The 19220-nt window shown below is 54.9% G+C and overlaps 7 protein-coding genes across 7 annotated transcripts; 4 read left to right on the forward strand and 3 right to left on the reverse strand.

Annotated features, from left to right (window-relative positions):
• Nucleotides 1-635: 635 nt before the first annotated feature.
• Nucleotides 636-1163, forward strand: BDZ99DRAFT_558529 (uncharacterized protein; the record flags this gene model as incomplete). Its single annotated transcript, XM_033727237.1, has 1 exon — nucleotides 636-1163. One exon carries the CDS (start codon nucleotides 636-638, stop codon nucleotides 960-962), a length of 327 nt encoding a protein of 108 aa, XP_033579461.1. The 3' UTR covers nucleotides 963-1163.
• A 347-nt stretch (nucleotides 1164-1510) lies between these two features.
• Nucleotides 1511-2585, forward strand: BDZ99DRAFT_267983 (uncharacterized protein). The gene is made up of 2 exons (XM_033713864.1): nucleotides 1511-1525; nucleotides 1588-2585. The coding sequence occupies exon 2, from the start codon at nucleotides 1655-1657 to the stop codon at nucleotides 2318-2320; it is 666 nt and encodes a 221-aa protein (XP_033579462.1). The 5' UTR covers nucleotides 1511-1525; nucleotides 1588-1654; the 3' UTR covers nucleotides 2321-2585.
• A 3486-nt stretch (nucleotides 2586-6071) lies between these two features.
• On the reverse strand, nucleotides 6072-6896 carry BDZ99DRAFT_268055 (uncharacterized protein). Its single transcript, XM_033713865.1, has one exon. The coding sequence runs from the start codon at nucleotides 6651-6653 to the stop codon at nucleotides 6132-6134; it is 522 nt and encodes a 173-aa protein (XP_033579463.1). The 5' UTR covers nucleotides 6654-6896; the 3' UTR covers nucleotides 6072-6131.
• BDZ99DRAFT_461175 (uncharacterized protein) lies at nucleotides 6586-8090 on the reverse strand. The gene is made up of 3 exons (XM_033719557.1): nucleotides 7840-8090; nucleotides 7220-7780; nucleotides 6586-7170 (listed from the first exon to the last, which is right to left on the reverse strand). Exons 1-3 carry the CDS (start codon nucleotides 7847-7849, stop codon nucleotides 6761-6763), a joined length of 981 nt encoding a protein of 326 aa, XP_033579464.1. The 5' UTR covers nucleotides 7850-8090; the 3' UTR covers nucleotides 6586-6760.
• A 2578-nt stretch (nucleotides 8091-10668) lies between these two features.
• BDZ99DRAFT_383962 (PSP1-domain-containing protein) lies at nucleotides 10669-13022 on the reverse strand (the record flags this gene model as incomplete). The annotated part of the gene is made up of 3 exons (XM_033715356.1): nucleotides 10669-11050; nucleotides 11101-11803; nucleotides 11861-13022. 3 exons carry the CDS (start codon nucleotides 13020-13022, stop codon nucleotides 10669-10671), a joined length of 2247 nt encoding a protein of 748 aa, XP_033579465.1.
• A 2182-nt stretch (nucleotides 13023-15204) lies between these two features.
• BDZ99DRAFT_474659 (uncharacterized protein) lies at nucleotides 15205-15639 on the forward strand (the record flags this gene model as incomplete). The annotated part of the gene is made up of 1 exon (XM_033721921.1): nucleotides 15205-15639. The coding sequence occupies one exon, from the start codon at nucleotides 15205-15207 to the stop codon at nucleotides 15637-15639; it is 435 nt and encodes a 144-aa protein (XP_033579466.1).
• A 1153-nt stretch (nucleotides 15640-16792) lies between these two features.
• Nucleotides 16793-18809, forward strand: BDZ99DRAFT_268183 (uncharacterized protein). Its single transcript, XM_033713866.1, has 4 exons — nucleotides 16793-16911; nucleotides 16977-17119; nucleotides 17169-17448; nucleotides 18476-18809. Exons 2-4 carry the CDS (start codon nucleotides 17038-17040, stop codon nucleotides 18573-18575), a joined length of 462 nt encoding a protein of 153 aa, XP_033579467.1. The 5' UTR covers nucleotides 16793-16911; nucleotides 16977-17037; the 3' UTR covers nucleotides 18576-18809.
• The last annotated feature ends 411 nt before the right edge of the window (nucleotides 18810-19220 follow it).

The following is a 19220-nucleotide window of genomic DNA, read 5'->3' on the forward strand; positions in this document are numbered from 1 at the left end:
TCCAAAGCTTACCGAACTCTACTTCGGTATGATAGGAAACCCCGATATTGTTGCCATGAGCACCTGGGCTGCCACAAACTAATTTTCTTGTGGTAACGTTTTTGTCACTGAATCCTAAAAGCGGGGTCTCTGGACGACTCTTCTAAGCACAACCTATTCGCGCGTGCCTGCGCCCAATTAGGTATCCCAGTCTCCCTTTCTCGGACGTTTGCATCCCGAAGCCTGAGAAGACCTTTAGGCAAGGCCAAACAAATCTCTGCTACAAACACGTCACAGTCTGCATGAATGACCCTTGCCAAATGCGGGAAGGCAATGGCCATCCCCTTCTGTTCCGTCAATTTGGGCTGGGTGATTGCGTTCTAACGCTCTGAGGCCCTCGGAACTGGCCACTGGATGGCACCACCTCAAGTATCGGACCTGATGCTCTAAGCCCCGCAGGCCGCCAGGAGTACCCATTGCTTTCATCACGCTCATCCTCGCTGCACCTTCCTTCCCTATCTTTGGAATAACATCCCTCACAGCGAGCATCACACAGAGATCATCACTTCTCTCCTCTGCTTCACCACTGCTCTGCTTCACCACCACTCTACTTCACCACGTCAAGCCACCTCAGACACCGTCACCGCTCCATCAAGATGATGTCCAAGGTCCAGATCGCGCTCATCCTCGCTGCCACTGCCTTCCTCGCCTCTGGAATGCCGGCGGCTCCCGTCACGCAAATCCTCGATGGCCAGATCAAGGCCCCTCCAGGAGTACCCGTCAATATCATCTCAGATGGACAGGCACAGGCCCAGCTTCCTTCCGCGACACCTAAATCGCACCTCAAGCGCGACAATGGTGGCGTGAGTCCCGAATCGCTCCAACAACGTGAAGGAGCTGGCCTAGGCACTACTCGTGCCTTCGCCGTCGCTGTGTACCTCTACCTATGGCTGAGCACGGTGCCGAAGATCTTCGGACACTAGCAAACTTACCCTGGAAGTTCCTCGCTCTTCATGGGCCACTTTGTGGGGCAACAGCGCTCGGAATGCGTAAGGTCTATTCAGCTGGCCTCGATAAGTGGCAGGGTAGCCTTGTAGTCACGAGCTACTGAGCGTAAGCCCGATGTCGGCTTGATTTGGTTGCCGTCCGCACGGATTCATATAGGGAGATTAGGCAGGATAGTAGGTTCTCGATACCGGCCTTGACAAGTATACTTAGACTGACCGTTCCTAGCTACCTATGTCTCTGCCCTCCGTCCTCACCGTTCCTTGCGCAACGAGGACCACCCCGTGCTTAAATGGCAAGTCAAAATTGAGGCCGATACTCAGGCTGCCTGGGAAGCGCCAGATCTCTTTGCTGTATTCCGATCAGACTCTCAGGATATGCTATCTGGCTACGATGATCACTAGAACGATTTTGGGCGCAATTAATTCGAGCATTCCTGGTTGAATAGCTTGGTGAGACCGTTGGACTGGCTCAAGGAGGTCGGAAAGCCCTCATGATAGGATTACTGCGATATCGATACCCTCGCTAGCTCTTAAGAAAGGTACGTTACTCTGCTACAACATCAGCACAGGAGCTGAGAAATGCTAACCATGATGGGTGAAGTCATCGTTGTCTCTGAAGCTTTGAAAGCTTAGAGATGAGGTTCACGTTTCATGATTCTAGTGTCTAAATGTCAACAAGTTTCTTCTCCGCAAGGTATTTGACGGCACATCAACGTCGCCTCAGCTGCGCAGAACGGGTAGCTTGCCCTAGGCCCGATACACTTCCATCAACCGATACTCTTCGTCCATCAACAGATACTCTTCGTCCATCAACAGATACTCTTCGTCCATCAACCAGCACTCTTCGTCCATCAACCCACACCGAGAGTGCCATCATGGAACAGGCTCTTCGTCCATCACACGACATCCCTTCTCCATCAACCGACACCCCGCCTCCATCAACCGACAGCATGGAACAGGTAAAAGCCACTAAACGCCCCAAATGCCTGTACCACCAATCGGAGTTAGTATCTCTACCCTTGTATCACTTTGATCGAACACTCACTCACAATACTGGCCGGCTTCTCCACTCTCTTGCGTTAAAAAATCAAATGCTCGATTGCTTTATGGAAGGATCGTGGACGTTAGCGCGCCCTGCGTTCAGCCCTCCGGCGCTGCCGCCCTCTCGTCTACAGATGAAGACAGCTTCTGGGCTCATGCCAGAGAGCTCTGAGCGTGCCCTGTGGGCTAGCATAGCTAATGTTTCGTCCAAACTGCACGACAAGCACGGCAACGACGCAGCCCAACCGAGGGCTTTCATTCCCACCGCGTGCCCTCCTTTACGAATTTGCTAGCGAATATCGGTTGAACACGGTGTTGACGACTCGGCCGAACGTCAGCTTCCCCCGCAGATCAACGTCCTCTTGAGCGACATCAAAGGGCTGAGAAGAGCGACAAGAGCAGTGAGAGCTTCCGCACTCCCTCTTGCGTCTACTTTCGTCTTCTCCCCTCACAACACACGTTCTCACTGCATCAATTGAGCATTCATCGCCGCTTCCATCAGTTCTGCATCCATCAGCACAGTATCCATCAAGACTCCATCTCCGCCTCGGACACGAGTATTCTCGCGGCGAGATGGATGTTGAGAAGGACGGCGCGCGCCTGCGCACACCCCGCGTCAGGGTGGCAGAAGGCATGCTTGAGGGACATTCTTTTTTCGAGGCTACGGCAGGAGGGCTGGCGAGGTGGCTGCAGATTGAACGCGTGCTTTCTATGGGCCACGAAGACTTTTGTTCCCTCCCGCTACTACCTCAAGCGCCCAGGCGAACCGGCAGCGACCAACTCTCGCAATTGAGCTCTGATTACGATGCCATTCACCATCAGGTCCAGAAAGAGGACACAAGTTTGGCCACAGCTCGACGAGGTCCTGCCCCGAGCGCTTTCCTTGTCCCCGAAGGACCACCCTCTGCATCCTATCCGCGGGCGCCTGGCGACCGTTCGAGTTTGCGCCGCGCCATTGTCTCGGCCAGACGCTATCGATGCCCGATCTCAGGGTCACGCTGTGTTGATGGTGGTGCGCCGGTTTGATTTCAAGGATGCGTATCAGGAATAGGACAGGCGGCATCCGACGACTCGGCCGCTCGTGTTTCACGGGGAGCAGCGCGCCTATCAGACAGGCAATGGGGAGGTGTGCATCCGGCAGATGGCATGGCCGTCCGGGGTTTCGCTACGGGGAATCATGGCTTCCATCGAGCTTCCATCTAATGCCACGATAACAGAGGTCTCTTCCAGTCAACGGCAGACAAATCACTAACAGGTCTTCAAGGCCTTGATAGCAAGGTAGCCCAGTTTGTGCTGGCTGGGTGTTGGGCCTGGGGACAATGTCACCACGTGCGGTTATCGTTGGAGTTCCACGACATCCCATCTCAACAAGGCTCAGCACGACAGATGGGAGAAATTTTGCTACGCATCTATATCCTACACTTTTCCAATAACCACCACCATCCCCCTCTCCCCTCCCGCCCCCAACGCCATACAGTCACCGCCCGGCGGTCCCCTCAAACTGACTCCCCACCCCCATCAGATCCAGCTTCAGCGCCCGCACCGGCCACCCACGCTCCGACGCACCCTTAGCCCCCTTGCCCACCCGCGGCTCAACCCCCGTCTCCGACCGACAACACATAACCGACGAGCTGCGACTGCGCGAAGAGCGGCGCGCGGACCAGGATAGGTAGATGGCAAGCACCTTGCTGTTGTCTGGGATGCCGTAGTGCGCAAGGCTGCGGCGGGTCAGCCGGGGCGATCGGAGGCGGAGTGGGCCTGCGTGTGGGTCAGTTTTTGCGGGTGGCTTGCCAAGGTGCAGCGGGGGGCTAACCGAGTCTGGACATGCTTGGGGAGGGGAGGGTATCGGTGGAGAGGTTTGAGGCGGGGTTTTGGGGATGTGCGGTGGGTTGAGGCCAAAGTGGCAGAGTTTAGAAAGTTGGTGATGATGGAGCGGGAGTTGGCTCTTGATGAGGGGGATGTGCTGGAGGAATATGTGGAGATGGGATTGAAAGTGAGGCGGAGAGTTTGGCGACTATGGGCTTCTCGAGGGAGGCGGAGGGTGTGCGAGCGGGAAGGGGTATTCTGCGGGGGTGGGATTGAAGGTATTTGAACGTTTAGATGGGGGGTAGGATGTAGTAATATATATATCAGACGCTGATAATTGCAGCTGCTATGAGACAGAAGGAGAAGACGTGAAGGACTAATCAAATCCAGACCAGCATACTTTTAAAAGCTCGGCACACGTCTTTAGTAGCCGTTGCGAGCCCTTATTTCTACGCACACGAAGCGGTCGCCATACCTTAGAGCCGCAATACCGACAGCCCGGGTGACGACGTGACGACTCATCCGCTTCATCTTACCTCACCCACCACCTCGCAATCATTGACTGATGCAGCCCTCCCCTATGCGGCGTACCCCGCCAACATCCGATCCTTGATTTCTATCTTCGGATCAAGTTTACAACCAGCGCCAGCTCACCTCAGCTGGGCTGGGAAATGAGATCAGAAATCTAAGAAACATGACTGGGTGCGTGCGCGGGGAATGCGGAGGTAATCGGCTGATAGTCTCTTGGAAATGAAACGCGCGCCGCTGGCAGCGCTCACCGGAAGAGGGGTCAAGCGTGTTGACGCGATAACAGTTCGAAATAAGCATTTCGTGGGATGGACGATGGGATTGTTGGGGCGCGGTTAGCTCCACGAGGACGCGCATATCGAGCTGCAGGTGGGAGCCACACAGGCCGAGTGCGTGTTCCCGGTCTCCTGCCCCGAAAATTTTCACTGCTCTTATCTCGTGGGTTGGATGTGATATCAGCGCTCGATAATACCCCGTGCAGTCACAGCGTCGACGCATATCTAAGGCAGCCGTGGATGAGCTGTCGTTCAGCCCAGACCATTGGTGGGGTCGTGAGGATACCGTGGGTATCTCTGCGACTCCAAGGGAGCAGAGGCGTGTTGTATCACTACTACTGCCGTGGCTGCTGTAACGGGAGCATATAGGCGAGAGCAGAGCGTGCTTGGTTTCACCATGCGGAGGGAGCTGCGGCCATCAGGGGAGCTGCACGTCCCCGCTCGACGCCAGCTTCAGCCACAACACCAGGAGGCTGATATGCCACCATGGCGTCGATCATGTTGCGTTATCGGCTACAAAGTAACATCACCATCCTTGCAGCTGCGTATAGGCCCAGGCGTTCTGAGGTTGCAGCAAGGCTTCTCTCCGACAGTACCGACCTCGGGATGTCTATGCGGAAGTATCGGAGTAAAGTGATGATTTGAAAGACTGACAGGGAAGAGGAAATAATAATGCGGGGACACAGGCTGCCAGGCACACACTTGCCACTGTGGCGCCTAGAATAACTCCACAAAGCCGATTCCCTACTTACCTGCTGACGGTTGTCCTATTTGCAATAGTAAGCATCCTATATCCCTGGGCGATTCGCATTATACAACGTCAGCTGGTCTTACATAAACTCGACTGGACTCGGTAGTTAGTGGAAGTCAACCTTGACAAATCTGGGCGATCCGCAATCCGCGGCGTCGGCGTGCACATCGAGCATCGCGATCCGTTTGCCTGCTCGGGCTCATGAAGAGTCGTTGGTTGCCTCCACGTGTCGCGGCGTCGGGGCCCAACGCCCGTCGGCCAGGTATCTGCAGGCGTCCCAGGCCGATACGTAAGTAAAGCAAGCCTTCGAAATCGAAGTCGTCGGGGTGCGAGATGCCGAGTGAGGTGATGGATTTGGTGTTTACCTATGTAACTCCGCACGCAACGGTGGCACGGTGGAAAACGAGCCGACCTGTGGCTCAGTAAGAATCTGCACGCCCAACTCTCAAGCCAAAACGTCCGCGCGATGTCGAAAGATGGTATCCGGGACGCGAGACACCGAGCCACGGACGCTTGAGATGTCGGATTGACCTGCCTCTATGTTTTGAAACCATCGAGCCGACCGCTGTGGCTCAGCAGATACCTGCATGCCCAGCACAAAACAGAATGCGAGGGCATTCGTAGGCGGAAGCAGCGGCAAGGCTGTCAAAAATCGGCGTCCGAGGCGCGAACACGAACGCGAGAGAGAATGAGACGCGATGCTTGAGACGAAGTGGTTGGGAAAATCGAGCCGGCCCCTGTGGCTTAGCTCTCCCAAATCAGCACCCCCCCAGCCACCAACACCAAACACCAGCCACTCACCTCCCCGCTTGCGCAGAATTTTCTCGATGCGCGAGCCCGGGCCGCGGCCTGCTCGGACTCGGACGCGCTCAAGATGCCGCGCAGGGGTGCTGCACAGGTTGGTGGGTTGGTCAAAGCGCAATCTCCCGTCTGGCCTTGCGGCGTGGCTGTGCAGGACGTATTCAATATTGACCACTCTCGGCCTGGGCAGCCTGATGGATCCGGGCGAGGCAGCGTTACGGTTGGCGTGGAGGTGCGCGGTGGGGGCTTGGGCGTGCCCGTCGTGTCGTAAGCACCGCGGCCCATGTTGGTCGAGAATGAGTTTTGGGAGGGACGGAGTGATATTTTGATATCGAGTATAGACTGAAGATGTATGATTATGATAGAGAAGAATACAGCCTCAAGAGTATCATCTAAAATGTACCTCCAAACTCCCGTGATGCGTAGGGAATCTAATGTCGAGACGAACAATGAGGAAACCTCCATCCAAGATACGTAGAATCTGCAGACCCTTTCTCCTCACGCGCCATCCCATGAGCGCCAGCACCTTTTTTTCCCTCTCAAAACGCCATCCCCAAACTCCGAACCCCTCCCTACGGATGCTGATGCTCCATAAACTCCCCAATCTCAAACAGAAGCATGGAGCCAATCAAAAACTCCACCAAAGCCATGAGGAGCACCTCCGTAAGCACCCGTCGCATAGCGACCATGATGATTGCCGTCAAGGTGAAAACCAGTGAAATCGACCCGAAGAGAATAGCTTTGATGCGGTACATCTGGTGCTTGAGATCTTTGCTGCTGGTGTTGCAAATGCCCCATGTAGCTAGGCCAAGCGTGAGGGCGATTGCCATGAGCGAAATGAGGACGACTATGAGGCGAAGTCGGCCAAGGGGCGGCGACAATGTGCGGCATGTAGTCAAAGGCGCGCGGCCCTCCTCCGCGAGACCGAGATCGTTGGCATCGTTGTCGAGTTTAGTCTTGCGTCGGCGAAGGTACTTCTTGCCTTGAAGGGATCAGTACACGGCAATGGTCCATAGGTGGCTGATATTTACCTTTCAGATCAGCTGAGTTGGGCTCCTCTATGTACTCTTCCTCGGCCTGGAGGGCCGCGACATCTTTCCGCTGATGCTGGATAAGCACAACGGGAGGCTTCTTCGACCTCTTCGGTCGCTTGTTTGACCCTTTTACAGGGGGACTGGGCGGAAGTCCTGCCCAGCTGCCCATACCAAGAGTGTCCTGGTCACGCTGGGCTTCACGATCCGTGTCGGACCCTGAGCCATGCGTCGCACTCAATGAAGAGGCCGCATATGTGATCAGCCCATTGCGCTTCCCATTGTATCCACCCGCCGAATAATTTGTTCCATGCGAGGTGGGCTTCGTCATGCTCGAGGCCTTCCTCGAACCCCATGCTGACTCTGTTGGTGGAGCGGTGGAGGATATAGCGGAAGGTGTGGCGGCGCGAAGGTGTGTGTTGACATTCGTAGTGATATCTTTCAGCTCTATAGCAGCACCGTGGCGGATGGACAAGGTGACCGGGTCATTGTCACGATGGAGTCCTGGAATGATGGCTGGCTCGGCGAGGGAGAGATTGCTTGACCGGCATTTCACGGAAGCTGCAGCGAAGAAAATCAAAGCCCGGTCATAGAGTTGACTTGAATGAGGGAAGAATTACTGTCCGCCATGTTTCCAAGAGCCGATTCTTTTGACTACTTTGTTTAGCCAGCGCGTTGGGTGAGTGCATTCGAGGATTTGCGGAGGTGGGATGCTAGGAGGCGTGCGACGAGAGCAAGGAAGCGAATGAACAAATAACTTGAAGTTAGAAGATATTTAAAAGGACAAGAAGCTGACAAGTTGCGTAGTAAGAGCAAAAGATTGTTCGTAGGTGACGCTGAGTAGGCAGGGTTGAAGCTGGGAGTGTCGGAGAGCTGGGTGCAACCAGAACATAACGCAACGGACCGTGCTATTACATATATCTACGCAGACGACACCAGTGCCCCTACGCCGGATAGGATGACACACCCGGCCGCGCACAACGGTGTGCGGCGGGCTCGTTCTGGGCCATCAGCTGGCAGCGGGCTGTGCGTAGGTTGCAGACGTCAATGCCAAGTGTTGAGACTCGGCAGGCCAGAAACCGACAATGTGAAAACTCTTCCGAGAGAGCCTGCCGAGGAAAACATATGGCTCAGGGCCAAGGCCGGGATTGTTGCAGTCGCCCTCGCTGAGACAACGTAGAGATCCAGTGTGCTTTGCACGGGAGAGCGCGCAAAGGAGACGACGGGCACAACACCAAAGGCTAGCGGGTAGCGCGATAGCGCTCGACACGGCCTGCCCTGCTTAACGCCGATTCCCCCTGGTTTGATGGAGCATCACGCGTCGTCAACGGAGGACGTGACAAGCAGAGGCATGTCGTGGCGCCAGTTCGCAGAACACTCCAGCCTGCAGGCCTCAAGCGGCGTCGGGGATAGGCTTTTTGGCTTCAGCAGCCGGCCAAGCGTCTCCCAACTACTGCGCCATCTTTGCAGGAACCATGCCGAGGAAGGCTGTGCTGACGTGTTGACTTTGAGGGAAGGAGGACCAAGGAAATACCAGCGCTTACTGCCACGGTTTGATTGGACTTGGACTTCGCAGCCTCGTTGAGACTTGCGGCTCTTATGGCGGAAGGTTTGTTTCGCTTGAGGCAGAAGGGGAAACGCACATTAAGATGCGAGAATCATCATCTCTAAGGACAATGGCCCTCTGCTGGCCTACGTATTCATTTTGGCGGCTTTCCGCGGTACGTGGTCTTGCGTTTGTTGTAGTAGCTCAATCGTGTTCAAAAGAGCTTTACTAAGCTTTGACATCGGCTCCAGTCTCCATTCAGCATTGCACGTGATGAATTTCAATCATCTGCACAAGACTCTAACCATATGTTTCGCTTCACAAGAAACAAGCCTCCAAAGCGGTCTTGCCTTGATTATTAGAGTCTTTCATAGCGTTGACTGTGGAAGTAACATCGCTTTTCAGTACCGCTTCCATCATGACGAGAACAGTAGCTATGGTTGATGGCATCACGTCGCACGCAAGGGGCCCGGGCGCATTCACAGCTTAACAAGGTACACAAGGTAGTGCAAAAGGTTTTATTCCGGATGTCTTCAGCTATCCTGCGAATTGCCATCACATACTCGATCAAGTGAAGGAGTATGCTCGCCGATGACCGTCCTGTCCATCCTCTAGGTTGGATCATGCAACCCATACTCGCTGAAACCATATGAAAACCACTCCGATGACCTTTCCGCCGAACCGATCATTTTGCATGCATTTCGTGAAGGGAAGAAGAAAGGAAAACTACGCCGATGACTTATCAAGCACCATTTTTGGAAGGGGGCATATATGGAGGGGAATATGGGAAAGGGAAGTGAAGCAAATTGAACCATGGGAAGTAGTGAAAAGCCTTCTCCAGCTGAATGTAAGTCTGTGAGGCCGGCGTCGTCCGAAAGGACTGTATGGGAAGAGCCAAAAAGGCTCGGAGAGCTCATGGAGGAAGCAAAGTATGAGCAGTTGAAGATAGGTGAAGGTCGATATCGTAGCCCAAGTAATCAGGCTAGGATTCCGAACAGAGGTGATGCCAACGCTCACTTTGGTGGATTGGGCTTATCGATGGGCGAAATGTCCAGCTCACCCATACGCTTCACCCATTCTTCATCAGGGTAGTAGCCACGGCCCTGTCCATTGTTGCCAGGCACCTCCGGACCGAGAGATGGCGGTACATAAGGGGGATAGACAGCGGACGACGATGCGTGTCCATAGGCATACGGAAGATTGGCGGCTACATTTGCTCGTCCATATTGGGAGCTGACGGACACGTTTTCACGTCCATACGGAGGATTGACGGCCACGTTGGTTCGTTCGTAGACGGACACGGGTTCGCGTGGATACATAGGATTGAAGGTCGCGTTTGGTGATGACAAGGCAGTCATTCCCGCTAATGGAGAAGGACGCGAGAATCCCGAGTAATTTCCTGGGGGAGGGAACGAACCCATCGATGGCACCGGGGATGGATGCGAGGACGTCGGATAGCTGCCTTGCGCAAGTCCGCTCATGCCAAGGGTGGGCGACGGACGTGATGTGATAAGCTGATGTTCCGAAGCAGCCATCGAACCAGCAGCTCCAGCGGTTGACGTCTGGGAGAGCCCCGTGTGATGATGCCTATACTGATTTTGTGGCATGGGTACACTCCATCCTTGTGCCTGCGCCTGTTGGGCCTGCGGGTCCCATGGAATCTGAGGGCGATCATTTCCGAACATGTAGCCAGCTGCGTGAGGAGGGTAGTTGCGGGGCATCTGGTGTTCAAAGGCTGCGTACTGGCTTCCTAGCTGGGGGTACATATTTGCTCCTGGCTGGATGTTCGGAGTCGCCTCGGGAAGTCGGAAAGCCAGCGGGTTGACGCCTGGTGGGGCAAAAGGCATCAATCCTTCACGAATCTTCTTTGCATCTTCCATCATGCTGACTTTATCGCGATCTATTACAGATTAGTACGCGGGCGACGAAACAAGAGGCCAATTGGCGGGTAAAGCATACATGAGCCGAATTCATCGTTGTACTGGACGTTACGAGTGTACCCAAGTCCAATAGGAAGCGGGGTAGAGGTTAACGGAGCGTTGAAATCTTGCGGTGATGACATTGCTCGTAGCGGAGCATTTGAGCGGGTGTCCTTGGAACCAATGGCTCCAGGGCCAATGGCCGACGGCGGGGGAATGCTGGTTCCAATGGCAGATGCGAAGGACGCAGGATTGACGGCCGACATCCAGATGCGGGTCTTGTACACCTTGAAGAGATCCGTAACCAGCTCGTTAAAGTTAATATAAGCATCAGCGTAATAGTAGAATGTCAACTTTTTGTAATCACTGCGAGAAAGTTAGGGAATGCTACGCGTGAGGAGATTAAGTAGACTTACAGCTGGTATTCTGCATCCAGGATCTCCATATTCAGTCCGTGCTCTGCAACCTTTGCCTGGCAGATACGCTTCGCCTTTGCCTCGCTGCCTTCCTTTTCACGAAGGACCTGAACCTCGTGAGTAGCCGCCACTCGGCGGATGATCCTGGGCTTAAGCTCCATGTCCACTCCTCCGACATATTGCTGAGGAAGTGTGGTGCCGCCGGCAGTCATCTGCCCGAGAGCCGTGGCCAGGGGTTGATGCGTGGTCGCAAGCATGCCATCAGGCCCAGGGTACAGGCTACCATTGTTCATAGCGGTTCGCGAGAACATCATCAGCCATCGGAAGTGTTCGATGGAGGCTATCTCTTTGTATCTCTTGGCGTCCGTCAGCGTGACATCGGCGTGAGTAACGGTTCCGAGATCTATGCCCCGGTCACCTTCAGTGATCACCATGTCACCTTGTTGGAGCTCCAGTCCAGTATTCTCGGGAAGATAGTACACATCGGAACGGGAGCACTTGAATGCCACCATGTAGAAGCGGCGTGTTGGACGGTTGATCACTTCTGGGACAGCATATGGATTGCTGCTGTTGGAGGGTCCTGGCATGTCCTCTTCGTAGGGATCTGGGTGCATCGCGCTGATTAGCATTTCGTTCAATTTTCGACCCTTGGGGACGGTGCCGTCGAAGTATTGGGATGCGTATGTATAAGCCTGCTGTTCGGCTTTCTTCCTGTCCTCCTCGACGGCACTTGACATGTAATTGAACATTTCCAACTCACTCTGGTATCTGAAGCGAGAACCAGGAGACATGGGGTCGCCCTCTTCTTCGTCAGTGTGTTCAAGTTTGTTGACGGTCTTTGAGCCCTGATGGCTCTTGACGTCAGCGAAGGAATGGCGTCTGGAATGTGTGCCGAAGGGATCGCCGAAACTCAGCGAGGTGGCCCAGTGGGGCTTTTTTGGGCTGTCAATTATCCCGGCCTCCGTAGTGATGCGGTCGAGGCCCGCGCCGAGACCAGCGACATTCTCGCTATAGCGTCGATTGTATGACAGTTCCTCCATCTGATCTTCCATCTCCTCGATAGCAGAGTCAAATTCGGTTAGGGAGAGGCCTCGGATGGGACCTGCAGTCTTCTTGCGGTTGTACGAAGGCGGAGAGCCTGTAGTCGAGGCTCGGTGCCGAGCACGAGCGTTCTGTTCCGCAGCCTGACGCAAGAGCGCGTTTGAAGATGCCTCAGCGGATGAGTCCGGTTTGGCCCAATGTGACGCGGGCAGCTTGAGTCCACCCTCTGACGCGGTCGAGCCGCTGTTCATATCGTCTTCGTCTTCCAACAGTTGCGGAAGCCCGCTTGAGTCCAGAGGAGCCTCGCCAAGAAGACTCGGCTTTGATGGCCGGTGGCGAACGGAGGTGGAATTCAAACGAGGACCGCGGCCAGCGAAGTGGCCGGATGGATTTGGTATGAGGAGCTCGTCGTCCTGTTGGCCGACCGAGTATGAGAGCGACCGCACCGCCTTGCGGACAGGCTTTTGGTTAAGGAGGAAGCCGATCGTGGGATCAGCTTGTTCCTGTACGGTTGGAGACGTCAGGCCGTCTCGCGCAGAGGTGAAGGACGCAGCGTTCCATGGGAAGCTAACCGATCCAGTGCGCGGCTGGCCCGTGCCCTGTTCGACTGACGGGGTGGGAGGCTGCGAGTTGCCGGTCTGCGAGGCCCCACTGAGCGAGACCTTCCGGTGCGGTTGAATGTCGTTAAGCCACGAGGAAGACTGGCGGCGTGCTGTGAGGGGATTTGACTTTACCCTCGTAAGCACGTGTTCGCTTGTGTCTTCATCAGAAGACGCTAGCACTTCCGAGTCGGGTGTTGGACGGCGAGCCTGCTGCTTGTCGGCCTTCGTTCCAGCGGTGCCGGGATACGACTGAGTGGACTTCTTGTATGCGTGCGACATCTTGAAGGTCTGTCGCTTGAGCGCTGTTGAAAAGAATAGAAAGATGAATGGTGGTCTTTCCAGAAGTCTTGCGATTGGCCGAAAGTTCTACTGGGCGATCGTAGGCACCCAGGTAAAACGCAAAGAGATGATAGGGAGATTGTTCTTCGAGGAGAGATGTCTTGAGTCTCTAAAAGAGCTCGTCTTTTGCTAGAAGAGCACGAAGATGTAAAGATCTGAAGGTATGTTGGTGCAGAAGCTGAATAGGAGCGTCAGAAACGCAGCGCGAAGGAGACTCAGCAAAACGTTGGAAGGCCTACCTCTTGTCACAAGCTTCTAGATTGCTCTCGTGATTAAATAAATGGAATGATGTGCTTGTGTTGATGTATCGACTGTAGATGGCAGACACAGCTGTGGAGCCACACGTGCCGAACCCGTCAACGAGAACGCTGGTCGTGAGGGTCAGCAACGCGAAGCTGGAGGGATTGTAAAGTGAGATAGAGACTTACCAATTGTCTGTGGCTTGCAAGCCACGGGCTATGTCGATGGAAGTTGCGGCTGGCGGGGTTAGTGGTGCAGGCTGAGGGGATGTGAGCTGGGGACAATGACGCGTCTAGCAAGCCAAAGGAATGCGGCGAGCTGATAGAAGTGCTTACCTATCACGTCGTCGACGAGGTGCAATGAACTGGCGAGCGCCGAGATGATCCTGTCGATGACTCTTGATGAAATCTTCGAGGGAGGGCGGACGGATCACTCAGGCCACCGCGCTGGAGTCTCGGGCGGAGCGACGTGCCTTGCGACCGTCGAGCCCAGTGATCACCAGGTCGAGCAGCGAGAAGCTGTAGATGATGCACGGAGAGGTGCTGATGAATGGGTTGTGGGAGGTGATGAGGGTGATGAGAAAGGGGTGGAGGTGGGGTGAGGGCGATGAAGAGGAAGGACGTTCGTGTGCGACGAGACGGCACTAGCGGAATCGTAGGGGGTGGTCACGCCCTCCTGCCCGGTGTCGTGAGGCTGCTCGTGCGTGGGCCGAGTTGGAGCGTCAGGGGCCTTGGGCTCTGCGAATTACTATGATGCACGCCCTGTTTAGTCGGGGCCCTTGATACTGCACTCAAAAAGAGATTGAAGAAGGTAGAGGCTCGAGGGGCAGTAATCAGACGGGAGAGAAGTTTGTATGTGACAAAGAATCGTGCGCGATCTGCTTGCTGCCCCCGAATTTGATAGACGTGCTGCAGCCCGCGCTCACGACAACTCCTCCCTTCAACACGCCACACCCACGAGATTGAGGCCTCAGAACAGTTGGAGCTGTTCTCTAGGCTCTCCTCCCGCAAGCACGATGGTCGAAATACGAAGCCGAAGGGGGAGAACTCCTGCACGGGGGCAAGGAGATGCCCGGGCGCTGCGACGAGCCCGCAGACCTACCCTCAACACCACAACCAACTCACCCCCACAACGCCGACAACACGAGTGCGAATGGGACAGAGGAGTTCTCTCCACTTCGTTGCCCGGTCCGTCAGGCCGTGCAAGTCTGCAGGGAGCGCTGCGGGAGCAGTCTTACCACTTGTCTAAGGAGAGCTGCTTACCTGAATACAGAAACACTTTTCTACCAAAAACGAAGCCGGGGATATATCGGGGCCAAAACCTCTATCTAAATCACCAGTCAGGCTACCTACAATTGCTGTTAGCACCAAGGCATCTACTGCCTCGTCGCGCACCTCTGCCTGCCCCGGGAGAAGGGAGAAGGGCGTCGGGACAACGCGCGGGGATATCTCACCTAACCGACCGAATTCTACTGATTACGACGAAAGCTTCCTATTCGTACTGTATCGAAACAATTTTTGATTGCAGAAAAAAGCTAATAGCAACAGTGAGCCAGGGAACAAACAGTCGAATGGTCGTCAGGGGCCGCGCCACGTCGCCGGTCATTATTTACCTTAACGAAGCCGTAATGATACGCCAAAAGTCTTCAGCCAGTCTATCCCTAGTCTTTCAAAGCGCGCAGAATTGTGGATAGAAAAAAGAGACGGTATACACTGGACATCGGTCGTGGCACAGGATGGCAGTAACCTTGGAACGGGAAAGAATGTGGGGCAACGCCACGGCCTGGCGCCGCGCTGAACCTCTTCTCGATCCGAACCAGACGTGCTGGAGATCCAAGGATTAACGAGGGCGCATATTGTCGCTCCGGGTGCCGAGCGACGCGATGCAAGGAGGGCGAGGGCAGAAGCGCAGAGGAAGAGCGCTGGCCGTCGACGGCCTGGGCGGGTGGTTCGACTCCCTCGAGATCGCAAGAGCTGTGGGGAACAACAGCAGCGTCCGCGGCAAGTGCGCTGGCAACTCGATGGATGCTACGCTGGACAGCAGAAGTATCGAGCCGGAGACAAAGCAAAGTCCTTTCGGCTCGTCCAGCAGCAGGCGAGGGGGGAATCCCAGCTTTGTAGGAAGCAGGGCTGGAGACAGAACGCTCATCACAGAGGTGGTGAGAGGTCGGAGAGCGCAGACTGGCAACGCCTTTGAGGCTTGCTGCAGCTCGCACGGCCCAGCCAAGGGTCAGGGGCTTGGGGGGAGGAAATGCGGAGAAAGCCAGGCCAACAGCAGTCTAGCCGGACACAATTTGGGACGAACGCCTGCAAATTGAAAACCCACCGGCGGGGGCGACAGGAGACCGCGCCGCGGGACAGACTGGCAAATCACCGTGGACGATCCTGCGTATCGTGACATCCTCCCTCCTCAACAGGCCGTCGAACTCCTCATCAAACAGAGTCGTGAGACCCCCCTAACGGCCGTGGCCAGGGTGCACCACACCTCCAGGCCCAGAAACCCCTCTTTGCGCTGCTCTGTGCCGTTTTCTGCAGGCCAGCATCTGCTCGGTTGCCGCCGCCCCCGGGACCTCCTTTCAGCGGGCTGCCAGCCATCCTGCACGCCATTGTTCGCTTCAGGCGGCGGATGAGCCATCCACCATGCCCGGATCGGCCTGCGTGCTGAGACAATGAAGCATCGGGGGGGTGGACCTCAGCGCCGCAGCAAACAAAGGTATCACGCGCTCCCTGTGGTCATCGCAGCGGCTTGATCGTCTGCCAGGCATGGGCCTAGCCCAACAACGCTCCTGTAGCCACGTTCTGTGCAGCATCCACGAGCTCCTCCTCTTGCTCGACGCTATGACCGTGCAACGTAATCCAGGAGCGGGGCCTCTGCCCTAGAGCCACATTGGATTATACAGGGCTCATGGAGTTTCCACGTTGATTATCCTGTCTATCAACCTTCGAAACTCTAGAGGTCAATTCCAGATGGCGCGCATGCCATCCCAAGGAACTGTGGGAACTCCTGCATCCGAATGCAAGTGTTCCCACCGCTTGCTGCCACCGCCAAGTGACAGGCCCCAGACCCCGCATTTCAGGACCGGTCGAGCATTAATTGCATCAGAAGCGAGAATGCGTTGGGGAGTCCAGACATCCCAGGCCGCTGACTGCTGGCCCTGCGAGCCATTATGCCTTGACGGAGGAGTAGACACGGGTGTTGCCGGTACATTGAGGCTTCTGTCTCTCCGTTATTGGTGTGGTAGAAGCACCAGTAACGTATCGTGCTGTACCGTAGACACCATGTCATCCTAGCTCTTTCAGAAATTGGTCACACCAAGACTCCTTCATTTGAGAATTTTCTCGTATCTTGCTCCCTCCATGGGCTTCCTCTTTCCCGCTTTTTCTACAAGTCGTACTTTGCACCCTAAGGCAAATACGGAGGCGTAGCACAGATATGCCGCGGGAAGCCCCAGCCCCGATCATGCCTCTCCAAACCAAGTCAGATGTAATGCCGATCTTCAATGGATTGGTATTCGTGGGTCAGAGGTCTGGGACGACTCTAGTCCGGGCAGGGGTGAGCAGTGGGCACCACCGTTGCGTTACGATTTGCTGTTCGTGGCATCGACTCGCGTGAGGGGCTGCAGCAGCTGGCTGGGCTAACCATTTCGTGCCGCAGCACACAGCGGGAGCTGGGGGGTATCTGAGTGCCTTGACGAATCGGTTATGGTCAAAAGCTAATGGTGGCTGCCCGGGTACCCCTCGCGGACCATGGCGAGAAGACTGCACGAGCATGTGCTGCCAGTATCTCGTCAGTCGTCTGTAAGATCTGCCTAGTCTTTATCCATGAGTATGTGCTAATAAATCCTAGTTGGCAAGCTGCGGTGTGTGGTGTTGCCCTCCGCTTCAACGGGGTGGTTGTGCTCGAGTAGCAAGCGGGCGGACGTCTGTCACTACCCTCGGGGCCAGATAGTCAGGAGACGGAGCCAACTGCCGCGTCCTGTAGAAATGGACGTGTTATTGCCGGTGTTTCAAGTTCGTGCCTTTCAGACTGTGTGGGCTGGTGTTGAGATGGGCCTCTGGGTGGCGGCTCTGACGTCGAGGTGGTGGAAAGAAAGGCGAGACATCGCTGCTCATGTCTCCGTTAATGCGTAAGTACTATCCGAAAGTCGCCTACGTTAGTCTTTGTTTGCCCTCGGTGAGTGAAAGTGTGCTTCTGTCGCTCTTCGTCTGGTGGTTGTTGAGTCCTCTCCGGGGCAGAACCCACTGATGCAGCCCCGGAAAGATATCTCGAGGCTGCTCCCAAGCCGGGAGAGGGGGCACTGTAAGACCGCAATTGGCCGCGGAGGCGCTGCCCTGCCACCGGATATCTTGTATATCTCTGTCAGAGTACTGTTGGTATCGTTCTCGTAGAGTTTGTGGTCCCAATAACATCGTGAGGAGGGGAAGGCGGAGGCGGAGGAGCTGGGGTTTGGCCACACCACCGGCGTCAATTCCAGCTATTGAGCCAGCTCACTACACATCACGTTCACATCCCCATAATTTCGTATGACCGGTCACTGTGAGCAGCTACGAAGAATCGCCTCAGCACCGAAAGGCCTTTCCCAGGCGACGTGCAAAGGCCCTCGTTCACCCTTTCAACTATACTCGCAGAGCGAACTGCACTCAAGGAAATACGGCCACTTCCCATCGGCCTGCCATACGTCTTCGACAGAGCTACGATCAATCTTGAAGTCCTCGAAACGGCCCTTTGCCTCGAACTGCCTGTTCAGGGGATGGAAAAATCCGAGAAACACCACCCTTTAAGGCAAATACACTCGAACTCGGCGCTCCCCCATGTTTACTACCTTTCATAGGCTACACGAAAGACATCCTCTTCGGTCTCTTGAGTCTTTCATATTTGGCACAGGGAGTGAATTACGCTTCCAGGAGACGTGGCAACCGTTCAACGACATACCATGAACCTACCTCTACGATTTCAGCGATGAGGGACTATTTTTGTCACCGGGACAGGATAATTGAGTTGACTGCATAGGCCGGGTCCGCGTAGTCATTGGGCAAACTACCTTTCGGGAACACACAACATACACAAGGTGGAGATGATGCGAAAGACTAAATCGGCCGATCCCCACGTATTTTGCCTTACGAATGGCTGATTTGTTGTGGTACTACTCCCAGGAAAAGCGTCATAGTCAACTCATTAAGGGTTCACGTAGCCCCATGTTGTACTAGATTCAGCGATTGTGCCTCTATCGAGGCTATGTTTCAATCTCTTTAACTTTTATTCATGCCTACATCATCCCAGCGAAAAGCCACAAGTTGTATTTATGTAGGAACGACGCGGATAGTCAAGTCCGTGCGCGACGCCATATGCTAGCTATAAAAGGTCGAGATCGTTCAGATTTAGCTCTAGGACTGAGATGCACAAAGATCATACTCGAGCATCGAAAGACCTTCCTCGCCATCGCCATCGGCGGTTCCGGATACAGATTCACCCTTCACAACAGCTCACCTTCTGGAACGTCTTGGACGGCCCGAACCGAGGGAGGCGTTGACGTGGCTGAGCTGATCCAGTACGCACTAATGGTCCAAGTACAGGTCTAGGGGAGTTTAGCGAGGTGATAGAGGTGAAAACGTGCATTGCGCGTATAGCTACGATGGTTCGGGCTCCGCAGCCGAGACTCGTCAAGCAGATCTAAGTCCATCGGGAAAGCCTTCATGCAGCCAATATCAGAATCACTAAAATCACAAGTCTAGGCCCAGCCCACAAACTTCAGCTCTTCCATTGCTTTCGTCAATAATGCCTAAGAAAACCGTCAGCTTGCTAGTTGTAGATAGTATTGAGCTTTGTTGGCCGAAGTATAAATAGTCTACTCTGGCAGGCCCAGTAAAAAAATATTTCCATCTCCAACTTAAAGCCTTC

Source organism: Mytilinidion resinicola (genome assembly GCF_010093595.1).
Source record: "Mytilinidion resinicola strain CBS 304.34 unplaced genomic scaffold BDZ99scaffold_6, whole genome shotgun sequence".
Lineage (NCBI taxonomy): Eukaryota > Fungi > Ascomycota > Dothideomycetes > Mytilinidiales > Mytilinidiaceae > Mytilinidion > Mytilinidion resinicola.

Bases quoted from the DNA above. Each gene is read 5' to 3' on its own strand.
- BDZ99DRAFT_267983 (XM_033713864.1), top strand. From the start codon at position 1,655: ATGTCAACAAGTTTCTTCTCCGCAAGGTATTTGACGGCACATCAACGT.
- BDZ99DRAFT_268055 (XM_033713865.1), bottom strand. From the start codon at position 6,653: ATGGAGGTTTCCTCATTGTTCGTCTCGACATTAGATTCCCTACGCATC.
- BDZ99DRAFT_461175 (XM_033719557.1), bottom strand. The intron at 7,171-7,219 runs GTAAATATCAGC...GATCCCTTCAAG, and splicing joins CAACTCAGCTGATCTGAAAG to GCAAGAAGTACCTTCGCCGA.
- BDZ99DRAFT_268183 (XM_033713866.1), top strand. From the start codon at position 17,038: ATGGTGGCTGCCCGGGTACCCCTCGCGGACCATGGCGAGAAGACTGCA. The intron at 17,120-17,168 runs GTAAGATCTGCC...AATAAATCCTAG, and splicing joins CAGTATCTCGTCAGTCGTCT to TTGGCAAGCTGCGGTGTGTG. The intron at 17,449-18,475 runs GTAAGTACTATC...TACTACTCCCAG, and splicing joins GCTCATGTCTCCGTTAATGC to GAAAAGCGTCATAGTCAACT.